Source organism: Rhyacophila brunnea, unplaced genomic scaffold (genome assembly GCF_057557595.1).
Source record: "Rhyacophila brunnea isolate RB1 unplaced genomic scaffold, BYU_Rbru_1.0 scaffold_20, whole genome shotgun sequence".
Classification (NCBI taxonomy): Eukaryota; Metazoa; Arthropoda; class Insecta; order Trichoptera; family Rhyacophilidae; genus Rhyacophila; species Rhyacophila brunnea.
In genome coordinates this window covers 23,314,055-23,334,499 of record NW_028232860.1, presented here as the reverse complement: position 1 = coordinate 23,334,499, position 20,445 = coordinate 23,314,055, and the positions used below count along the sequence as shown (strand labels likewise).

General features: G+C 33.8%; 1 protein-coding gene across 2 annotated transcripts in view; it reads left to right on the top strand.

The window, feature by feature from the left end:
- The window catches only part of hth (Meis homeobox homothorax), a 930,897-nt gene that overhangs the window by 72,944 nt on the left and 837,508 nt on the right, over positions 1–20,445 (top strand). For both annotated transcript variants that reach the window (XM_085948514.1, XM_085948513.1), the window contains exon 4: positions 20,375–20,425. In XM_085948514.1, coding sequence (XP_085804640.1) covers positions 20,375–20,425 — 51 coding nt within the window. The remainder of the gene's footprint in view (positions 1–20,374; positions 20,426–20,445) is intronic.

Here is a 20,445-nt window from a genome sequence, read left to right as displayed (position 1 = left end):
GGTCCTGCTGCTACTTTCCGACATGTTTTTGGCTTCCTCGTTTATTCAAATATTTAATTATTGTCATACTGTGTCTTATTTAGTTGTAAAATTATAATATTTAGATTTTTTTAGATATACATAATAAATTGGTCCCATTCTATCATGCATACCTAGTACATATTATTAATCATTTAGTATCAAGTCTATGAAATTTGCGGTGCTGTTGAAATGACAATTATAACAAGCAATAATTTATTGACTCAAAAACTTTTATTGCATGTTTCATAATGGCGATTCCGTTCAATTAATTATAGTTTAATTATGCAATTATAAAGTCGTGAAAAAGAAACTCGAATGTTTTGTGTCGCACGACACTCGTAACATAAACGAATGTCATCCGCGCTAATTGACTGAGTTCACATGACGAATCATCACAGATTCCGGAGATGTAAAATCTAATTAAAAAAAAGTACACAGGGAAGACACAGGTTGTAAAAATTATATGGCGATGTCACAAAGTGTGGGCTTAAAGACGAATCTGATTGACGCGGACACGTTTTTCTACGCGGGGAGCATCCCGGTACAAGAGTAAAACCCGGCACTAAATGCTACTTCTACATATTGTAAAATTTATAGAGGTCGTTTAAGGTGCAATAAAAACATTAAATTTCGACACTTTTAAAGTGGCATCAGTCAAAAGGTATCGGGGGGACATGAATGCCCACGGGGTTTTTTTCTCCGGCCGTTTGTGAAAACACTGTCAGTTTTATGACGTGCAATTGGAATTCTCTGCTGTCCTGGTACCTATTAGGTACCGTCGTTTATGGGCCGAGATAAAAAAAACTCACTTCCTAGTTTATAATTTATTGCCAGTGCGTTATTATTTTAGGGGAAGAATGGCCCAGTTTTTTAGTCTCGCAGTCGACGAAATTTCAGGATTCACTTGATTAAATTTTATTGGTCAAGAGATTAACATCATTTATATTATTTACCTTATAATATCAGCACGACACTCATATTTTAGGCATTTACGAATGACATATAAACCATATACTTATACAAGTTGTATTGATGATACATTCAAGTAAATTAATCCTAATTATACTATTATCAATAAGTGACAGCTTTTAAATTGTTCTTCAACTCTCTAGATGTATGGCACTCTTCTGGTCTCTTTAACGTGGCAGAATTTTGGTAATCATTTTGAGTCTTGGAGGCTGCTATTGTATGGAAGTCTAATAAAAGGTCAATCACTACGACGGAATCCCGAATCTGTGGGGCATGTGGCATTCGGAGATTGAATCTCATATGGAAACTTATTTGGTCCAACATTTTCTATAACATTTTAACGTTTGATGAGCTTTTTGAAAGTTATTAATACTTACTATTTATGTAGGACTGTAGGTAATATGCAAAGGTTTGAAATTATTCGTTGCGCCTATAGAGTAACAGGCAACCGTACTCGAGTGTGAAAAAAATGAAATAAACTTAAACACGTTTGAAACTGCTTTCTGTTAAGTCACCGACGCTCATTCAATATTGGCGTATTTGATAGTTGCAACACACACTATTGCACGTCTATAAAGTGTGTTTCATTTTCGTGGGACACTCACATATTCAAAACCCTGCGTCAAAATATAGTGTATTGGGGTATAGCCTATTGGAATTATATTTATTAATCTGTTCTGTGAGATGCCCTTACAAATCTTACAGTGACCACGTTCATTTTAGCTGACTACCGCTCTGTAATAACAGTCACCACATTGCTTGCGTATCGCCTAAAGACCAATTAACGACCCCGATTACCTTACGAACTGTCTGAAACTGTATACGCATCAGACATGTGCGAATTTATCTAAAAGCGTAACAGTATCCTATATTGTAAATCAACGGTTATCTATTAATTTTTTTTAAATTGTTTTGATTCAATTTGATACAAGGGAGTCCTCTGGACGTTGATAATAATATGATAGCTGTTAGCTATACCTTCGTACATTGTATGTATTAGAATCAGCTAGCTATTGATTATTCATTATACATGCAGTGTCTTTGAATTTGCTAAGTCATGTTTTATTCATTAAAATTTTAATGAAATTCTTCGTAGTCGCCTACTATTTGCTTTTGTGATAATTATATAAAAATAAATATTGTAAACTTAAGAGCTTATTGCAAGTATTGTTAATTGGTTTATTGCTTTAAAGAAAATGTACATACAAAGAAAATATTTTAGATATTATATTCTGCTTTTAAAAATGTACAATGTAATAACTGAACATTCTGTTTAAAATAATGAACAAAAGGTATTTTTTTCACAATATGTTCCGTGCAATTTGAGTTACCTAGTTAATACCTGGACCTTTTATTGCTGTGACAGCGTCAATTTTGCTATCCATAGTCAAGTCTGGCTTAGTTAAGAAAAAGATTTACAGTGTGGCAATAACAATCCATCATGCGTTTTTTTTTCATCTCAGAATTTCTGTCTTTCATAGCATATTTTTCAATGTCACATTATTTTCCGTCTCTCTCTGATATGGGTGGTTTGGCCGAGAGGCGATAATGTGAGCGAACTGAGGGATGTCGTAAAGTAATAAATAACTGCAAGATTAAACTGTAGATTACTTTGGAGGCAGATTTAATCATCTCTATGCATATTATATTTTTGTCTTGGGACTGAATCATTATTACAAGCTTGCTCTTTGTGAGCAATGTATCTCTGAAGGTTGTCAACGATCTGAATCCCGCACCGCGTGTTCTCAAATATGTACCTATGTAAATCATCTAGGGATTGCAATACCGTTTTTAAAATTCAGACAATACATATAATATATTCGGTATTGAAAGGGAAACAAAATGTATTAAATAACATAAAAGACTTAACAGGACTGTATTTTTTGTCGGGTTACGCGATGTCTGGTTTACTTCCGTGGACCTTCATCGTCTAGAGTTTTTTTTATATACTTATTATATTTATTGGTAGATACTTCTGTTTTTTTCAATTATTTTACGAATACCTACTTCATTTATTGCGGACAGTAAAGTTTACCACTCGGGCATTGCATTCGAAAGTAATCAATAACTGACACTACCATCGTACTTCACAATTCTATAGTAAGATGGTAAAACACGATATGTGTGTTTTTTTCTAAATTGTTCAGGAGAGCAATTTTAAACTTCGAAAGACATTCAAACAATAGACATTATCACATATTGACACAGCTACCTCTAAGTAAATTATGTATTTAATGGTTTCTGTCTGAAAGTCTTCCGCGATGTGGCAAATAAAAATGACTGCATTATTAAAAAAATCAAAAATTTAAGTGGGCACCTACTTATTTTATATTACTTATAAACTTAAATTGCATTTTATTTTAATTTAATATACCAAATTTTCCGAAAAAATTATTGGAAATTAGTACGATTAAAGTGAGATGTCACTTATATAAATTTAAGTTATTAATAATATACATACCTACGTAATATTATTATGTAGAATGTAGAATAATGTGATACTATTGAAGTCGCTGGTTTGGTGTCAAGATCGTCGATCTACGTGTGTATACGTGGCCGCGATCCAAGACGTTAAAACTAGAAATTAAAATCATAATTTGTCTCGAGATGATGATCTTTACGGTTGAACTGCAAAAATGACACCTAATTATAATAATATAATGCCAGCTGTCATTTCGCACTTATTCAATTAATACTATTATAATATAGCACAGTACACTGGTACCCAACGTCATCGTGTTTGCATATAAGTTGTCGTTATTTTAAGATAGTGATATACCGATAGTAGGTACCAGCAATTAACTCATAAGAATTATATTTATACTTTATACATCTTTTTGTTTAGTCTCTTGATAAGTGACTCAACAAATAATTAATATTGTACATTGATGTTAATGTCACCACCAAACAGTGGCGAAGAGTGGAGATCGACTGTTAGGTTTCGATATATACTGTACCCCTACTGTAATGCTATCATCAGGTAACAGTTTCATTGCTGTTGTATTAGCTCCTTCCACTAGCTTTGGTCTTTAGATGACTTCTTCATTAACACAATTATTAATTTCTTTGATCCAGTCGCTGTAGTATTCTGTATTTTATATGAAGCCTTATAATATTATATCGACTGTAGAAAGGAAAAAGGACGTAACGCTCAGTTTTTAAAAATAGGTTTTATCTGATTAAAACGTTGTACACATTGTGTCCAAATGATATAAGTTGCAAATGCCGATTTATTATCTAAATTTAGCGGATAATTAAAAAACTAAAAAAGTGGAAAAACGACTTAACCAACATTCTTGTTGGTTTTTATTTAATTAACTCAATAATTATTAATATCAAATTTGGAATACAAAAACCAAGTTATTGATTATCACGCACGGTTATGTATAATTTGTATTTTAACTATAACCATATCAAAAAGATTTTGTGCCCCCTTTAAAATTTGATTTGTGTGGATGACGTCCTCTTTCCTTTCTACAGTCGATATAGGTACTTACTACAATGTTTTACGTCATGATAGAGACGGATCCAATAAAGTGCATGAATTTACGACAATGCACCGGGAGCTCACTAGGGGCCGTCTTCATTTTCTGTTTTCCTAATCGACCAGGTTCAATGTTCCCTCCGGCAGGCCGGCCGGGGGAGGTCGCCATGTTTACCTTCCTCCCTCGTAGCTTCCGGTGCCCTCCTGTCCCGCCCTCTCGCTCCTTCTGTTTTGTTGAGCTGTCATAAGCAGAACGCGGCGTTCGTTTTTCCGGGAGTTTTTTGAGTTATTATACTCACATACACATTAGTACTTTAAGTTATAATAACACAGCCGCGGGCGTTTGGAGCTATGTCTGGTTGCTTGTGGAAGGTTCCGTCACAACCCCCTTCCTATTTAAATAGTGAAATGCACAATAAGAATGTAATTCACAGACATAAAATTCACTTTAATAACTAGCTAGATAATATACAGTTATCTAGTTAAAAATAATGTAGGTACCTATAATAATTGCATGTTAGTGTTTAGTTACAATGTCAGGGGTAGTTTGTAGAATGCCCATCTCTAGAAATCGTAGTTGCGACTTCGATTCCCGCATGTGACAAAAAGCACACTATTTTGTTCACTGTGCTTGATTTAGGGTAATAATAATGATCTGTAGTCTCAGAGCGTGACTACCACTATGTAAAAAACGCTATTAATGTAACCTCCATTCTGTGGATGTCCACTATGAGGTCTTGTGAGGAAGCTTGATTTAACTGGGGGTCGCGTGGTACAAATCCTGTCAAAGTTTCTCATAGTCCAGTGCGCAAGGTGTACTGGCTTCTCCAATGCCCACTATTGTCAGGCCGTGACACGAAAGTATTAACCCCGAACTGTTCGTAGAAAATAATGAAATCAATGGTATTAATTTCAGAATGAGAGCTTTATCGAGACGTATAATATCATCAAACATTAAAAAAAACATTGTTAATCATCTTTCAGTTGTATATACATATATATTATTTATAAATCTACCATACCTACCTGAAGTAGGATGTTAGTGGTAGTAATGATAGTTAAGGGCTCAATCACTCATCTAGGCGTTTTTATGTTCATTTAAATTATCTTGTTTATTGTGGGTGTTGTAGGTAATTTCCTCCCTACACTCTCTCATCAAACTTAAGATTTTTTTAGTAACTTCTACGAGTACATAATCATTTTCAATAATAATTAACAAACGTTTATTTTAAAACTGTTCTTTTATCAATAAATAAATCAATTCCCTCGGTATTTAAACGTCATGCAATCATAATAAAAAAGTAAAATATTATAGGTAGGTACTCCATCGTCTATTCTGTGTTCCTGATATTATTATACAGGTGAAGTAATGTTCCCCACGCTGAAACGATGCTTGTGTGTAGATATTATAATACAATAAGGGTAGGAAACTAGATAGTCAGGTAGGTATGTCAGATTGTGCTACCTTTTTAATGGTAGGTAAACAAACAATATACCTACATCGAAAACACATATGTTTTCGTAATAATGAGGGAAACACGCATCTACTAGCTCTAGTTATGTACGTATCAGGAGTCCACACTGAAGCGAGGGTTTAATATTATTACCTATTTTAAAAATAGAATGTCTTATAGTAATATCGAATTTATAAATTTATTGAAATTCATTGGAACGTGTTTTCTGTTATAGATTGTATGAGTTTCTACTATTGTATATGTGTTGGAATTAAATGATTTCGCATACATTCATAATATTATTTTCAATGGGAATGATCTTGAGTCGAAGCTGACTACAAACACTTCAACACGAAATGATTTATAGGGCCATTTATCCCGCGTCTACAGATATCGTATCAAGGACGAGCATGTGCTTTTACGAAACGTGCATAACGTATTATGTATTGGCCAGCATCGTAATGCAGTGATGGTAAGCTTTTGACGCGAGTAAACATTTTTCATAGTTAGTAGGTGTAGGTACATAATATTATGTAGGTACTATGAAAAATATTCGTAAAGTTTTTCCAATATTATATACCTATTAATTGTAAAATAATAATTCCATTACTCTTGTAAGTACCTACAAGGTGTTAATAAAAAAATACTAGCTCTGGACGTCGGTTTATTAGAATTATTAAGTCAAGATAATTTTATGTACCTACTTAATGACATAACGAATTGTTTTCTACGTGGATGATTTGTTGATGATTGGAATGGGATCCCGATCGCCTCAAATATTTTATGAATATTAATCCTTTTAAAATAAACCACACATAAAAATTCTATCTTCAGCTTATTTGTCTGAAATCAGTTTGAAGTGTTGAATTAAATTATATGAGAAAATAAATCGACAATAATTTGTTATTTGTATATATATAGAGAGTATCGCTAAGTGGCATGGTTGAGTGCAGGTTTTTTTTTTAAATTATTACACCATGTTCTTGCTTTTTCGTACAAGATTTTTGTAATTTTTGAACAATCACAAACACCCAGTCTTTGAGAAAATCCAGAACGCTCGGGTGGAAGGCCAGCGACTTACGCACTGCACCACGAGAGCCGCTTTGGTTAAGTGCATGTTGGGCATAACGCGGAAAGATAACAAAATAATAATAATGAAGAAGCTGGAAAGAGTACTCGATGTGGTGAACGCGGCCAAGCTTATGAAATGCCAATTAATAGTCAAATACCAATGCTAGGCTAATGGACAACCGCGTGATAATTAATGCAGTATTTATTACATTGATACCAAATAAAGAATTCGGTCCACTTGCCTAAAACTATTAACAGGATTCCACGACGGAAAACGGGAAAAATTCGACGAATCCATAATTTTCTGTGGAGTATGTGGGAAGCAAAAAATTAGGACCAAGAAGAATAAATTGAGTAGGCACGTTCAGCAGTGGATCAATGATATATTGTTAATTTATTACATAATATTTGAGTTTTCCTATCGATATATTATGAATCATTCGCATTCCCAAGTAATTAGCTGAGTATTAAACACTCTACCTACAATTAATTATTATTATGTGGGTAGCAATCTATCCAGTTACTTCTGAACATATTTTTTATTATATGTTATTTTTTATTATTAGGTACAATAATAATAGCCTCGCTGCCGTGCATTTTGTAATGCAAACACGTTTTCTAATTATAAAAAAATAATAGGATATCATAATGTGGGATATTTTTGAATAATTAAGTATTATTGCCTCTTGATATTAATACGCGAGCAGGTGCGAACTATTTCACACCTTTCCTTTATTCCACCTGATTGCTTACAATCTTACATGGATTGTGGACTGTCGTATATTACGAATTAATACCGGAATAAAGAAAGCAACCAATCATTGAGATCATTAAAATATGTATTAGGTACTAATATAATATTAATTAACTGTTATGTGTAGATAATTATTTTGTAGGTATTTACTACATATATTAAATACCTACTAGCTATGTAATATTATGTGCGCCAATCCAACAGTTTATTTTATTGATTGTATAACGTTGTTTATTGTAATCAAAATTATCAGAAGTTTTATTTTTATTTGGCAAATAAAATTTTATAATGTAGGTATACCAAGTCTTTGGCAAAAGCAATTAAAACTCATAAAAAGGCAAGATTCTTATCATATATATTTTTATTAATATTCCTAGACCGTAAAAAATGGACTCACCTACCTACAAAATAGGTTGCATGGATCTGAAGACGAGATAGCGAATCCATTTGGTCAAAATGAAAAAAAAAACAACATTTTTCGCCTATTCGTTGTATCTGAAACGGTACCTATGTTAAGTTACGTAGGTTGTTAAAATAAGGGTTGATTCTAGACAACTGAGTGCTACTATTTTATTAATTGAGATAACTTTGTTATTTTCGAATTACTGTGCCAATTTTGACTTTATTACATACTAGTTACTACCATTATATCTTTATGTGAGGCTTACCTACACATCATAAGTATATTTTGATATTGAGTTATTTATTTGAAAGGCATAATTAATTATATCATTATTGATGTATAGTACACATATTTAGATAAGGATGACTATTTTTTGGTTGATGAGGGGACCGAGCGAAAGAGGAGAAAATTTCCTGTACACAATTTATTATTATTAAGATGTAGTTACTTAGATACTAGTAAATAAATCATTTTAGAAAAATTATGATTCAACTAACGTAATTATTATACTGAATTGTTAAGTAATCAAATATATTAATGTATGTATACTGAAATAAATCTTTCTAAAATCATAAATTATATTAAAATTAATACAAATATATATATTATAGGAGTATATAATATGAAGACTACGCCACTGTTGTGAACGAGAAGGATTTTATTTTGTCATAGTATTACTCCCTCTCGCTTTAACACGATAATCTGCGACTGGACGTTTGCTGACAGTTCCGATGATATGTTTAGTATAGTCCGCAACAGCTGTAAATAACTCAAATATAGAAATACTAATGTTTTTTTATGCGTAAACCATCATTACAATAATGTAAATAACTGTTCATTATTTACTTTAGGAAATTAAAAACACCGATTAAAAATATTCAATCGTGTAAAATTCATAATTGATTCTAATCAGCATTCAGTTTTATCATATAGGACAGACTAAGGAATTCGGCGGATTCAGTATCAGGCAGCCAGAAGGGCTACTGGCTAATACATTTTTAAGACCCTAGACGTGAAGTTATTTGAACGCCTCTCTATTCTATCTCAGTTTTATTATGATTTTCCCTTTATGCCAAGGGCTACCAATGTATCTAAATATCATTAATTATTTTCGAAATGCCATTTTTATGCTTTACGCAGGCAGTTACATAGTTATTTTGTGGCATTTATACATACATGTACATACGTGTACATATTTAAAATTAATTATTCTTAATTTTTAGAACACAACCCATTTTTAATCAAATGGATAACAACACTGAACGTGCGTACCATTGTACTTTATCGGTAAATGAACAGATCAGTCGGTAAAAAAATAGCTTAATGAAGATGAGATTTTAACCCATTTACCTTGAGTGCGTATATAATCGCAGATGTTAAATGATATTCGCATTTTATTTAACGAATTTTTTATCAAGTAATTTAAAAAAAATCGTAGTACCTAAATGAATATTAGGTCAAATGTATCAGGTATGGATATGCGAAGTCTTCGATTCTATAGTCATCATCATTAGCCGGGGTCAATCCACTGCTGCATGAAGGCCTCCCCAAGCTTCTTCCAACTCTCTCGGTCCTGTGTCGTTCGCTGCCACGTATTTCCGCCGAACTTTATCAGTTCGTCAATCCAGCGGCTTTTAGGGCGACCCTGTGGCCGTTTCGTGCCCCTTGGGTACCATTGGATGACGGCATTTGTCCAGCGGCCGTCCTTTCGGCGGGCAATTTCACCAATGTGCCCCGCCCATCTCCATTTCAGCTGTTTGGCAACGTCTATTACATCGCGTACTCCTGTCTGCTTCCTAACCCATTCGTTTCTCACGGTCTTTTCGCGTGATGCCCAACATACACCTCTCCATGCCTCGCTGTGCGACTCTTAGCCTTTGGAAATCTCTCGTGTTGAGGGTCCACGTCTCGCAGCCATACGTGAGCACGGGCAGCACACATTGGTTGAACACCCTACGCTTAAGACATAATGGTAGGTCATTCTTGAAGATACTATTCAGACGTCCGAAAGCACTCCATCGTCGCCATCCCAGCTTTGTTCTGCGAGCAATTTCATCGTGCATGCTTCCGTCTATGGGTACCTGCTGTCCGAGATAGACGTAGCTGCTGATTTGCTCGAGTTGGGTGCCATTAATAGTAAACGAACATATTGTATAAAATATAAATTAATTTGTTATAGGTATAAAACACTCGAAACGGGTGAAATAATTATAACACAAATGCTCATATTTCGTTTTGAGAAGAAGACAATTTATTAGTCCTAAAATTAAACAAAATGATTATTTATTAGTAAATTTAACCTGTGATTTTCTTTATAGTTTCACACATTTCGATTGATCAAATGACATTGTTGTATTGTCATTGGTTTTAATTGTGCCACGTGTAGTGGAGATTTTTTTAAAATACCTACTGATTTACACCGTTTACAGATGAATAATTTGTGAACTTCTAAGTATAATTCGGAAATAACCCATTAAATTCCCGCCATGTGGCATCTTACTAAATTTGAAACCAAACGATGAATAAAAAGTATTTTTATTATTAGGTATTGAAATAGCATGAATGTATTGTGACCTCACCGGGATCGGATTCGTAGCCCCTGGATGAGAAGCCAGTGCCTTATCCGCTGGACTACGAGGGCTACAATATTTTGTACCTATTTAAAATGTCAACCGCTTAAAAGCAATAATTAATGGTACCTGTATATACTTATATAATAATGCTGGGCATGTCGACTTGCCATTTTTTAATGACTTATAATGTATAATATTTTATTTTTGCGGTTTAATAAGATAATGAAAACTGTAGGTGGTGGTAGCCCTTACTGCTTGGCCCACCTATTGTTTTTTTCTGACATCTCACCCAAAGATGACCGAGGATAGTTAATGCTGAGACTTAAAAGATCAGCCACTTTGTGGAGAATGATTTCCGAAAGAAAAACGCACCCACGGTGATTATGGAATTCTCGGATTACACTCTTCTATACGGTCCAGCTGTAAATGGGTTGGATAGCTAAGTACCCGCATTTACCCTTCATCAGAATCCATTGTGTGCATGGTCAGTGCAAGAAAGGGATTAAAACATAATTCCTATTGTTGGGCCTTGATTTTTAAATCGAAAGAAATCACTAAAACGACTTATTTTAAAATTTAGGGGCATCTATTTATTACTGTTTTCTGGTCAGCGCAAAATCTACCTGCCATAACTGGAATTGGCTATTTAAATTGCTTTGACCGCAGGATTTTACAATTTTACCACCACACGTTTATGGACCCTTTCTTATCCATAAACCACGATAGTATATAATCAAATTGTCTTACTTGTTTATCATAAATGATAAATTATATTATTATTTTTTTTTACATTACACTGATCGTGTTTATTTATATTGAATTGCAAATGCTATAGTTTCATTAGATCACTGTGAAGATTCATGGTTCTGCAAAGTTGAACCACCGTACAATTATTAATTGTAACCTAGATCTGTGTTACCTATATGTTATAAATTATATGATCTATGTTTCGCATTTTGACACATTCACGATGTAGGTACTATTGCAATATAACATATGCTAAATAACTGACAGTTGTCAGATTATTGTGGAACATTCGAAAACTTCCACCAAGTAGAATTTAAATTCAAATTTCATTTAGTACCTATCCTCAATCGATAGTATTTTGAACTGTTTTAATATATTAAATTATCAGGAAATCATCAATTATCTGAGATAATAAAATAACCTTGATCAAGTAGGTAAGTCTTTCTTCTGTTTCATCCTTAAAATATTTTTTTTTTTTTTTGGAATTATTAATAACCATGTCCTTGCTTTTTCGTACAAGGTAGTTGTTAGTAATTTTGAACAATCACAAACACCCAGGCTTTGAGAAAAACACATAAATGTTTTTGGTCATGACCGGGAATCGAACCCAGAACTCTCTGGTGGAAGGCCAGCGCCTTACCCACTGCACCACGAGAGCCGCCATCCTTAAAATATTAGTAGTACTTATCTACTACTCATTTACTTACCTGTTTTTTTTAGTAAGTCATAATGTCAAAATGGAGCCTACGTCCAATATAACAAATCAAAAAGTATTAGGAGATCATCACTTCTTTCTGATAAAAAGGGTGTTTGTTTCAAATAATCACCACCGTCATCGAAAGCTCACCGGCACGACAATTTGTCGGGCTGGTTCACGCGGCGCGCACCTATAATTTTCAAATTTCAATTCGACCTCCTTCAGAAGCCGTGCGTGCTCGCATCTCATAAAGGTATAAGAAGCGACCGCGACCGCTTCTGCTCTCCTAATGAAATGTTATAAAAATCATTAAGTGGGAGGTACCTACTTCGGTGGAAAAAAATCCAACCGTAGGTACTACCCGACACTTAAGAGGTACCAAAACGACCGCGTGGTTCCATTGCGTCGCATGTGAGTTTTTGTCGTACCCATCAAAACAAAAATACACACTAAAATCAACACTATACTATCTTATCATAGATACCAATATCGCTTGTATTTTACTCGACACAAAAATCTTATAGCCCTCTGTGAATTCAGGAAATATTTTCTGCGTTTTTTTTGGATATATTTTTTTAATAAAATGTATTTATAAAATTATTAGGTCCGACGGTGCGACACAACGTGTCCAGTGTGACCCAAGTGACGTTCATTCGTCACGCTATTTTGGGTCGTATCAATATGTGCCGTAGAGTTGTTTATGATTGTGGTTGGTTCACTACTTGGTAAGGTCTGGTTTGACTGTCGGGGTAATACGGGCTTGCCTTTAATGGTATAATAAAGAGAATTTTATCCGAGATACGAATTTTCGATGAAATTTGAAGTAGCGTTTTTGGGAATCAGGCTAATGCAGAAAGGGTGGATGTAAAACATTAATTAAAATGACAAAATAAACATCTCAAGCATATGCCGAAACAAGTTTCTGGGTAACTAATGATTATATTCATATTTAAATATTATGATATAGATCTAATTATGTCTATGTACCAGCAAGTTTTTATACCAAAATAGAATTTAAGAAATCCCAGTATGTCACTTATGATACTAATAATTAGCATTACTTAAAGCTATGTCATCAACTGCATCATCCCTTATATACTGCAGGTATTATAATATTATGTACAATGGTCATTGTCGAGGTGTGTATTGATATTTTTGTCATTTGCTCAAACCTTGATTCAATGGGCAGTCTCTTTGGTGGACACATCATATAATTATCTAATAAAAATAATGTTTTATAAAAAAATATAACATTTATTCCTGGACGCGCTGGAGATTATTATGTTCTGTTTTTGGGCTGTCATCGAGTATTTTACGTCGATTTACCTACTATTCCGTATCCGCTCACTTTGCTATTACTGAAACCTGTAAAGCAGTTTTTATTTATGTATTCACGTATTGATATAGTTCTACAGTGCACAGAGTAAAAATAACCATTATTGCAATGCATGTAGATTTCAGTTTAAAGTTGGGGGTCCGAGATGGATAGGAAATATTTTATACATTTTTGGTCATAGCTTCCTCAATTTCACCATTAAGGCTATGGAAGTGTTCTTTTTGGAAAGCATATTTCATCCACCACCGGCATTTAAAAGAAGTGAGTAAAAATTAATCACTTATTAGTTAAAAATCCATTTTAAGGGAAGCATTTTAACTTTTTAAACCACCGAGTACCGAGGTAAGTTGGAACAATATTCAATATTCAAGGCTTTGTAACCGAAAAAACTATTTGAAATAAAAACAACTTCAACTATTTAAGGCACTTCTTTGACATCTATTAATGCAGTACATAAAACAATTAACATCAATAGCCAAAACAATGATTTCTAAACATAAACAATTTAATCAATATCTATTTCTAGTTAAAATCTGGTCTAGTCTGGCAAACATAATGTAGGTACATACAGTTGAGGAAAATAAAAAAAAAACATAATAACGTACACAAATTAACACAGTTTTGAAATTGACACATTATAAAAGGTTGGACTTACTTTCATCTGTATTTATTATGAAAGGATTACAGGATGATTCTGGCAGAGTAATCTTTAGGGCAGAGTAAAATTACGTACCTAGTCATTTAATTTTCACTTACTTCGTATATTTAATAAGACGTCAATTAATTAAAAGTAGATAATACACAACATAACTTGATTAAGTAGTACTATGTAAGAATTTTCACAAAGAAAGCGATTGAATTGTTTCTTCCAGTGATTGTACTGAGTTCCTTTCTGCGGCGTCGATCAAATCTGCGGTTGACCCGGTCTCGGCACACGACTCGCGGGTAATAATATGAATTATGGTGTTCAGTTTTGATGAAAGTGGAGGTTGGGTCAAAAAGTGGAAGGCTTTTTTGATATAATGATGATACACGGCGGCTACCCGTTCGCCAGCCACAGGTGTCACGTTTTCGAGCTGATAAAAGTCGCCCGACCATAATAACACTGGGTGCTGTCCTGACTGTTTATTAAAAAAATTATAGGAATTAATTTTAAGATTCGTTTAGGACGGGTAATTGGATAACTTACAAAGATTGACATTATTGGTATTTGAAAACATTGATACATAATATAATAACTTAGCTCAAGACAGTGGCGGTAACTGCCTGTTGAACGGAACAAAAATAATAATAATTACAAGATAAAAAGAACTATATAACACGTTTTTAAATTGTCTGTTGAATCATAGAAACTTGACAATTCTATGTATTAATAAAAACTTTTTATTGTACTTGGTAGAAATACTGAATAAATATTATAGAATATTGAAATGTCATTTTGACATTTCATATTGATTTCCATACTAACGCACGTATATATTAATAATTTAGTTGCTAGGACCCCCTTAGCAACCGACAATAATAACTTTCCATACAAAGCAAAATTAACTGAAAATGAATTCAATTCTGCATAAAAATGGCTAAAAGTATTAAAAGAATGCATTGTCGTCGTGTTCTGATATATTCTAAAAGTTTCAAATGTGTAGCTAGTCGGGAAGTTAGTTAAAAATCTTCAATCGTCCAATACAAATCTTGGACAAACAAGAATACGAGCTAATAAAAACGTGGTAAAATACACACTAAGTAAGAGGCCATCCATGGACTGAAACCGTATGCGGTTTAGATCCGTGTGCCATAGTAAACATGATTTTTGTTCATGAAAATATATTTTCACTAAATTTGTAAGTGAAGGTGTATTGTATAAACGAATACGATTAGATGCTTATAATATACTTTGTGAAAATATATTTCCACGAACATAGAAGATAAGCTTAGTTTGGCACTCGGTTCGAAACCGGATACGGTTTCAGTCCATGGATGACCTATTAGATAGTGATCAATGTATTTATATAAATAATTTGTAACCAATCTGCCACGTACGGTTTCGGCATAACCAGAAAAAATCGGAATCAACAGTTTATTTTAAATACTACTTTTATAGTTAAGTACATTATAATAATTGATTATTATTATTCTCTCTTTACACACTTTAGTTTCGAATACAGGCAATACCGTCACAATTCCAATACTATTTAAAGTTGTCGCTATTTATCACGTTCTAATCTAATTACTCGTGGACGGAATAAATTCTCATATTTAAATTATCGTTTAGTAAGTACTTACGCAGTTTAGTAAAATTCTTCTCTCATGACCTTAGATTAAGTTAAATAAACAGATGTGGTGTTTCTATACCTCAAAATGCTACGAAGTAGTTTGTCATGCGATTGGAACCAATTCCAAGAATCGTAATGCTGAACAGGTCAGAGCACGTCACAGCGTTTTTTTATACCCAGAATACGACTGCAAGCCGATGAAAATGGCATACTATAAGTTACCCCGTTTTCAATCTGTTTATGCTTCGCACTTTTACATGACACTGACCTCAGCTCTACCTACTGTGATACGCGAGATATTATATCACCATCTTTGATGACTATTTTAATCTAATATATTGCAATGATGAAAAGTACCGCCAGTAAGTTCATGCCACCTGTATAAAGTCAGTTCCCACGAACGCAGTGTTTTGTACATAATATATTATGATAATGTACAATATCTACCTTTGTTATTAAGTATAGGTGAGTATTGTATAGTATTATTTATCCAGAAAAGTCGAAGTTTTACTATTGAATCGACTAGCCTTTTGAAAGCGCACCTTCTCTTGAATTTATTCACCGAGCAAACCGGGTGTTTGTAAGAGATTGGTTTTTGGCGAGCACAAAACCCTATTTTGAGTTTTTTTCACGCTACCGTGCATTTCTATGCCCGCTAATCTTTTGCCAGTGGTACGAGTACCTCCGCGATGCTCTCATACCGAAACCATACCGTTGGACCTCGAATGTTTGTGTGTACACCCTCGAGAAACGAAAGAAAACTGCTGTGATTTTGAATATTAATTGTTTTGGCGAGTTGATTGACATTGAGTCGATATTACGTTTACTGTTTAATTTGTATTTCCATATTCATTATTAACACAACTGTAGAACTCATTAGTTGTAGTCGCCCGGTCGACATGACGTCATATGACATCATTGTGACGTACTACCGGAGTGATAATAGCATTCGAGAAAATAGCGCTAGTCAAATGCTGGCGTTATTCATTGTCCCCATACACAAATAGGTGTTTCAGCGTAATAATATCTATGGTGAGCAGTGTGTGTTGGGCGGCTTGCCTCGAGCGTGTATTGGCTGACGTCACAATTCCGTCATGTCGTCGGGTGACTTGATATCACTAGTTAGAACATAGGGCTGCTGGTCAGTAGAGGTTTTTATGACGAGCGTAAAGGTCTTTTCTCATCGGAGATTGATCGTAATATATTACTATGTGCACGCCACGCCAACAAAAGTCTTGGGAAGTTGCTACTAGGGGCTTATATGTAATTTGTACGCAAAACATTTCACCGTGGCACACACAGTTCGCCGTGAGCTTTCTTATCGGAAAGGGATGACGGTATATACGTAAACGGTCTCCAATTTTATTAGATTCAAATATGAACATCAATTCAATATTCATAGTTGATTTTGGAAAAATTCGTGAATTATTCAAGAATGAAAACCTAATCTAACCTAATAAATAATCCAGTATATTGGCTATTTTCAAAATTTGTTTGCTGTCTGCTTTCTGTGTAAGCTGTAAACCGACAAGAACCGTGTTTTATTTAGACATGAATTTTATGTTAGTACTATACGACCCAGAGAGGTTGGACGGTCTTTTTTAATATACGGCCATATATTTCCGATACAACATTTCACGGCGAACTGCATACGTACAAGTTTTCGGACAAGCTTTGAATTAATGATGCCCAACGTTCGTTTTGATGGACTGTTGGAACTATCGCGTGAAAATTCAGAAGCGGTTTTAACTTTTTTAATCGATGCATGCAGTGGTTCAACTTACACAACAATATGTGTTTACATTTTTTATTGTTGTGGTCGCGATAATACGTACTGCCAGCAGTAAAACCACGCATCTGTAAACGGGCTATACTATTATGTAGTTATGTTAAAAAACAAAATGAGATATCATGATACATCCATATTTAAACAAATGACATATCACTTTTCGTGTGCAAGTCAGCACTTTTAAGAATCGTTGTTCTGTGTGCCACTTTTAAGTGGTGTACCTACTCGTCCGCACTTCCCCTTAAGGGTGTAAAATACTGAAAAAGAGGCATCCTTCTTATCAGTGGCGTGGAATTAGTTATTTATAGATATACATCAATAAAACAACACAATATAATGATTATCATAAATTGACGTAAGTATTTAAAATTGTATTGTAATCACAGAATGGGTCAAATAATGTCTTATTAATACGCTCTACAAATTGGCAAATAAGTGTCGCAGAAATAATGTGAAGTTCTCTGAAAAATAACGTGAAATGTGAAGTCACTGTAGATAACTAAATCAGTGGACCAGTGGTCCTTTTTTAAACAATTGCATACATTTAAACTCCATCTTTATAGAAGGTTTTTTTTTTTAAACATTTTTCCATATAATAGATATAATAGCGCCATATTTACTGAAATATAGTTGCAACTTCAGAGTTTTGATGTTTAGATCGTGCCACTGTGTGCAAGCGAAGTTGTTCGTCTTCTGTTACGCCACTGTTCGGCACAGTTATCTCTCACAATGTGCACGCCACAAAAGGGCGCTTGTGAAGAAAAAAATCTTCGAAGAAAGGGCCCATTCAGCATCATACCAGCGCATCGAATGACTAGCCACAACCAAGAACCAACTTTACTAACTAAGCAAATTTAATTTAAAAATACCTTATCCTCTTATGTAGCATCTATTTTACAGCATAGATATAGAGAGGTATTTCTATCTATAATAATTATTTCGTTTATCGTACATGATATTAAACCTGTGATATTTAGATGATAGCCTCCACATAGTTTTATCACTCTTCTATCTTAAGTTCCGCAAAAATTGACGATTTTAACGATCCATCGGGATTTAGGGCTGCTTCATAGTCATTTAGTGTGTCCCTTAGCATACTGCATCTATTACATCGCGTGGTTTTGTCTGTCTTTTTTATTATTTTTTTCACATGTTTTGTAAGTATTTTATTATTATCGCGTCTAGTGGGGCGGTCCAGACCCTTTAACCACTTTCCGGTGACCTTAGTTTGACGATGTATAATTTTACCTGCTATTCAATATACTTACGTAGGACTATGAGACAAGGAATCTTATAGTTTAAAGTCTAATAATTGGTAACGTAGATACCTTTATATTTTATTTCATAATAAACTGTTTTAAACCACCTGCATTATATTTTGCATCCAATAATACTCCGTAAACTAAATACTTTTATTTTATCACCGTATAAAAACATTGTTTTGCAACACATGGTGAGTCAAGCAAAGTAAAAGTACGGTAGGTAGGTACACGATGTAAACAGAATTTTGAAGTTGGAGAGCATTTCGGATGTTATAAGTATTTATGTACTTATCTAAAGTACCATTTTTAAATTTAATTTCTTCGTGCGATGAAGTATTTTAAAATTCCTTCGATACGGTGATTCTAAATAATTGTTATATTTAAGGCTTCTATTGTGTTTATTACCTTAATAATAATCGCACGTTAGGTTTTTCCGATGTAAACTCAATCGCAATCATTGCATGCCGTTGTCATTCAAAACCTTTATTTTTTTGCTATTTAAAAGTATTCTCGGTTCTTATCTATTTAGTGGAAGCCGATATACTGGATTTTTTGTTAGGTTAGGTTATCATTCTTGAATTTATGAATTTTATCAAAATCGCCTTTGAAAATTGCCGCTGTTCCCGCCTGGCTTCCAGTAAACAGACTTGTACCTATAAAATGCTAGTTATAATATCTCCCTGTAATATTTTATTAGCTGCCTTATTAAGCATGCTCACTTATGGAAGACATAAGAAGTTGTTAGGTACAAAGTAAAAGATAAGTAATAAATTACAAAACTGTTTGTTTTTGAGACGTAAAATTCTCAGAAATCGTTATATCATTACGAGTCCGACATTATTAAAATTGTAATCATTAACCTGAAAATACAGAAAAATACCACCACACACATAAGACTGGGTACAATGCTGGAAAGTAAACACCGTGACGTATAAAACACACACATACGCGTCGTAATTATTATCAAAAAGTCGTAGGCAGTGAATAAAACAGCCTATGGCATTTCTGATACATACAATCGCATAGAGGCGGTCTCAGGATGGGACAATTATCCCTCCCTCACCCCGATACCCATGCCGCCATACTAAAATTACAGTAATTTTGTCCCACGATGTAAATACACACATTATATACCTATATTTATACTGGAATTATTAATATTGTCAAAAAATATATAGATATAAAAAATATAAGAAGACAATGGCGTGAAATAAACCCGACTAAATGGGCTATCTTAGTATATTATTATAAAAACTATACAAGAAGAGTTATACTTAACCGTGACCAATGTGTAGGTATATAATTTTGACAGTAATTATTTTGTGATTCTTCATATTGTAATCACTCCTACTGTAAAAAGAATTATTATTATGGCAATATTATTTTAAAAAGATGTCTAATAGGTAGCAGAACTATCTAATGATGTCATTAGAGTCGGTAGTTATTAAGTTGAATGCGGGTGTCCGACAAGGTTATCGGCTTGGCCCAATTGTGAATTTTTGTATTATCCATGTTAATATGATTTTTTTTTATTGTTTCAGATACGCCAAGAAAAACCCTATTACATTGCAGACCCTGAAGTTGACTCCCTTGTAAGTACAATTAATAAATA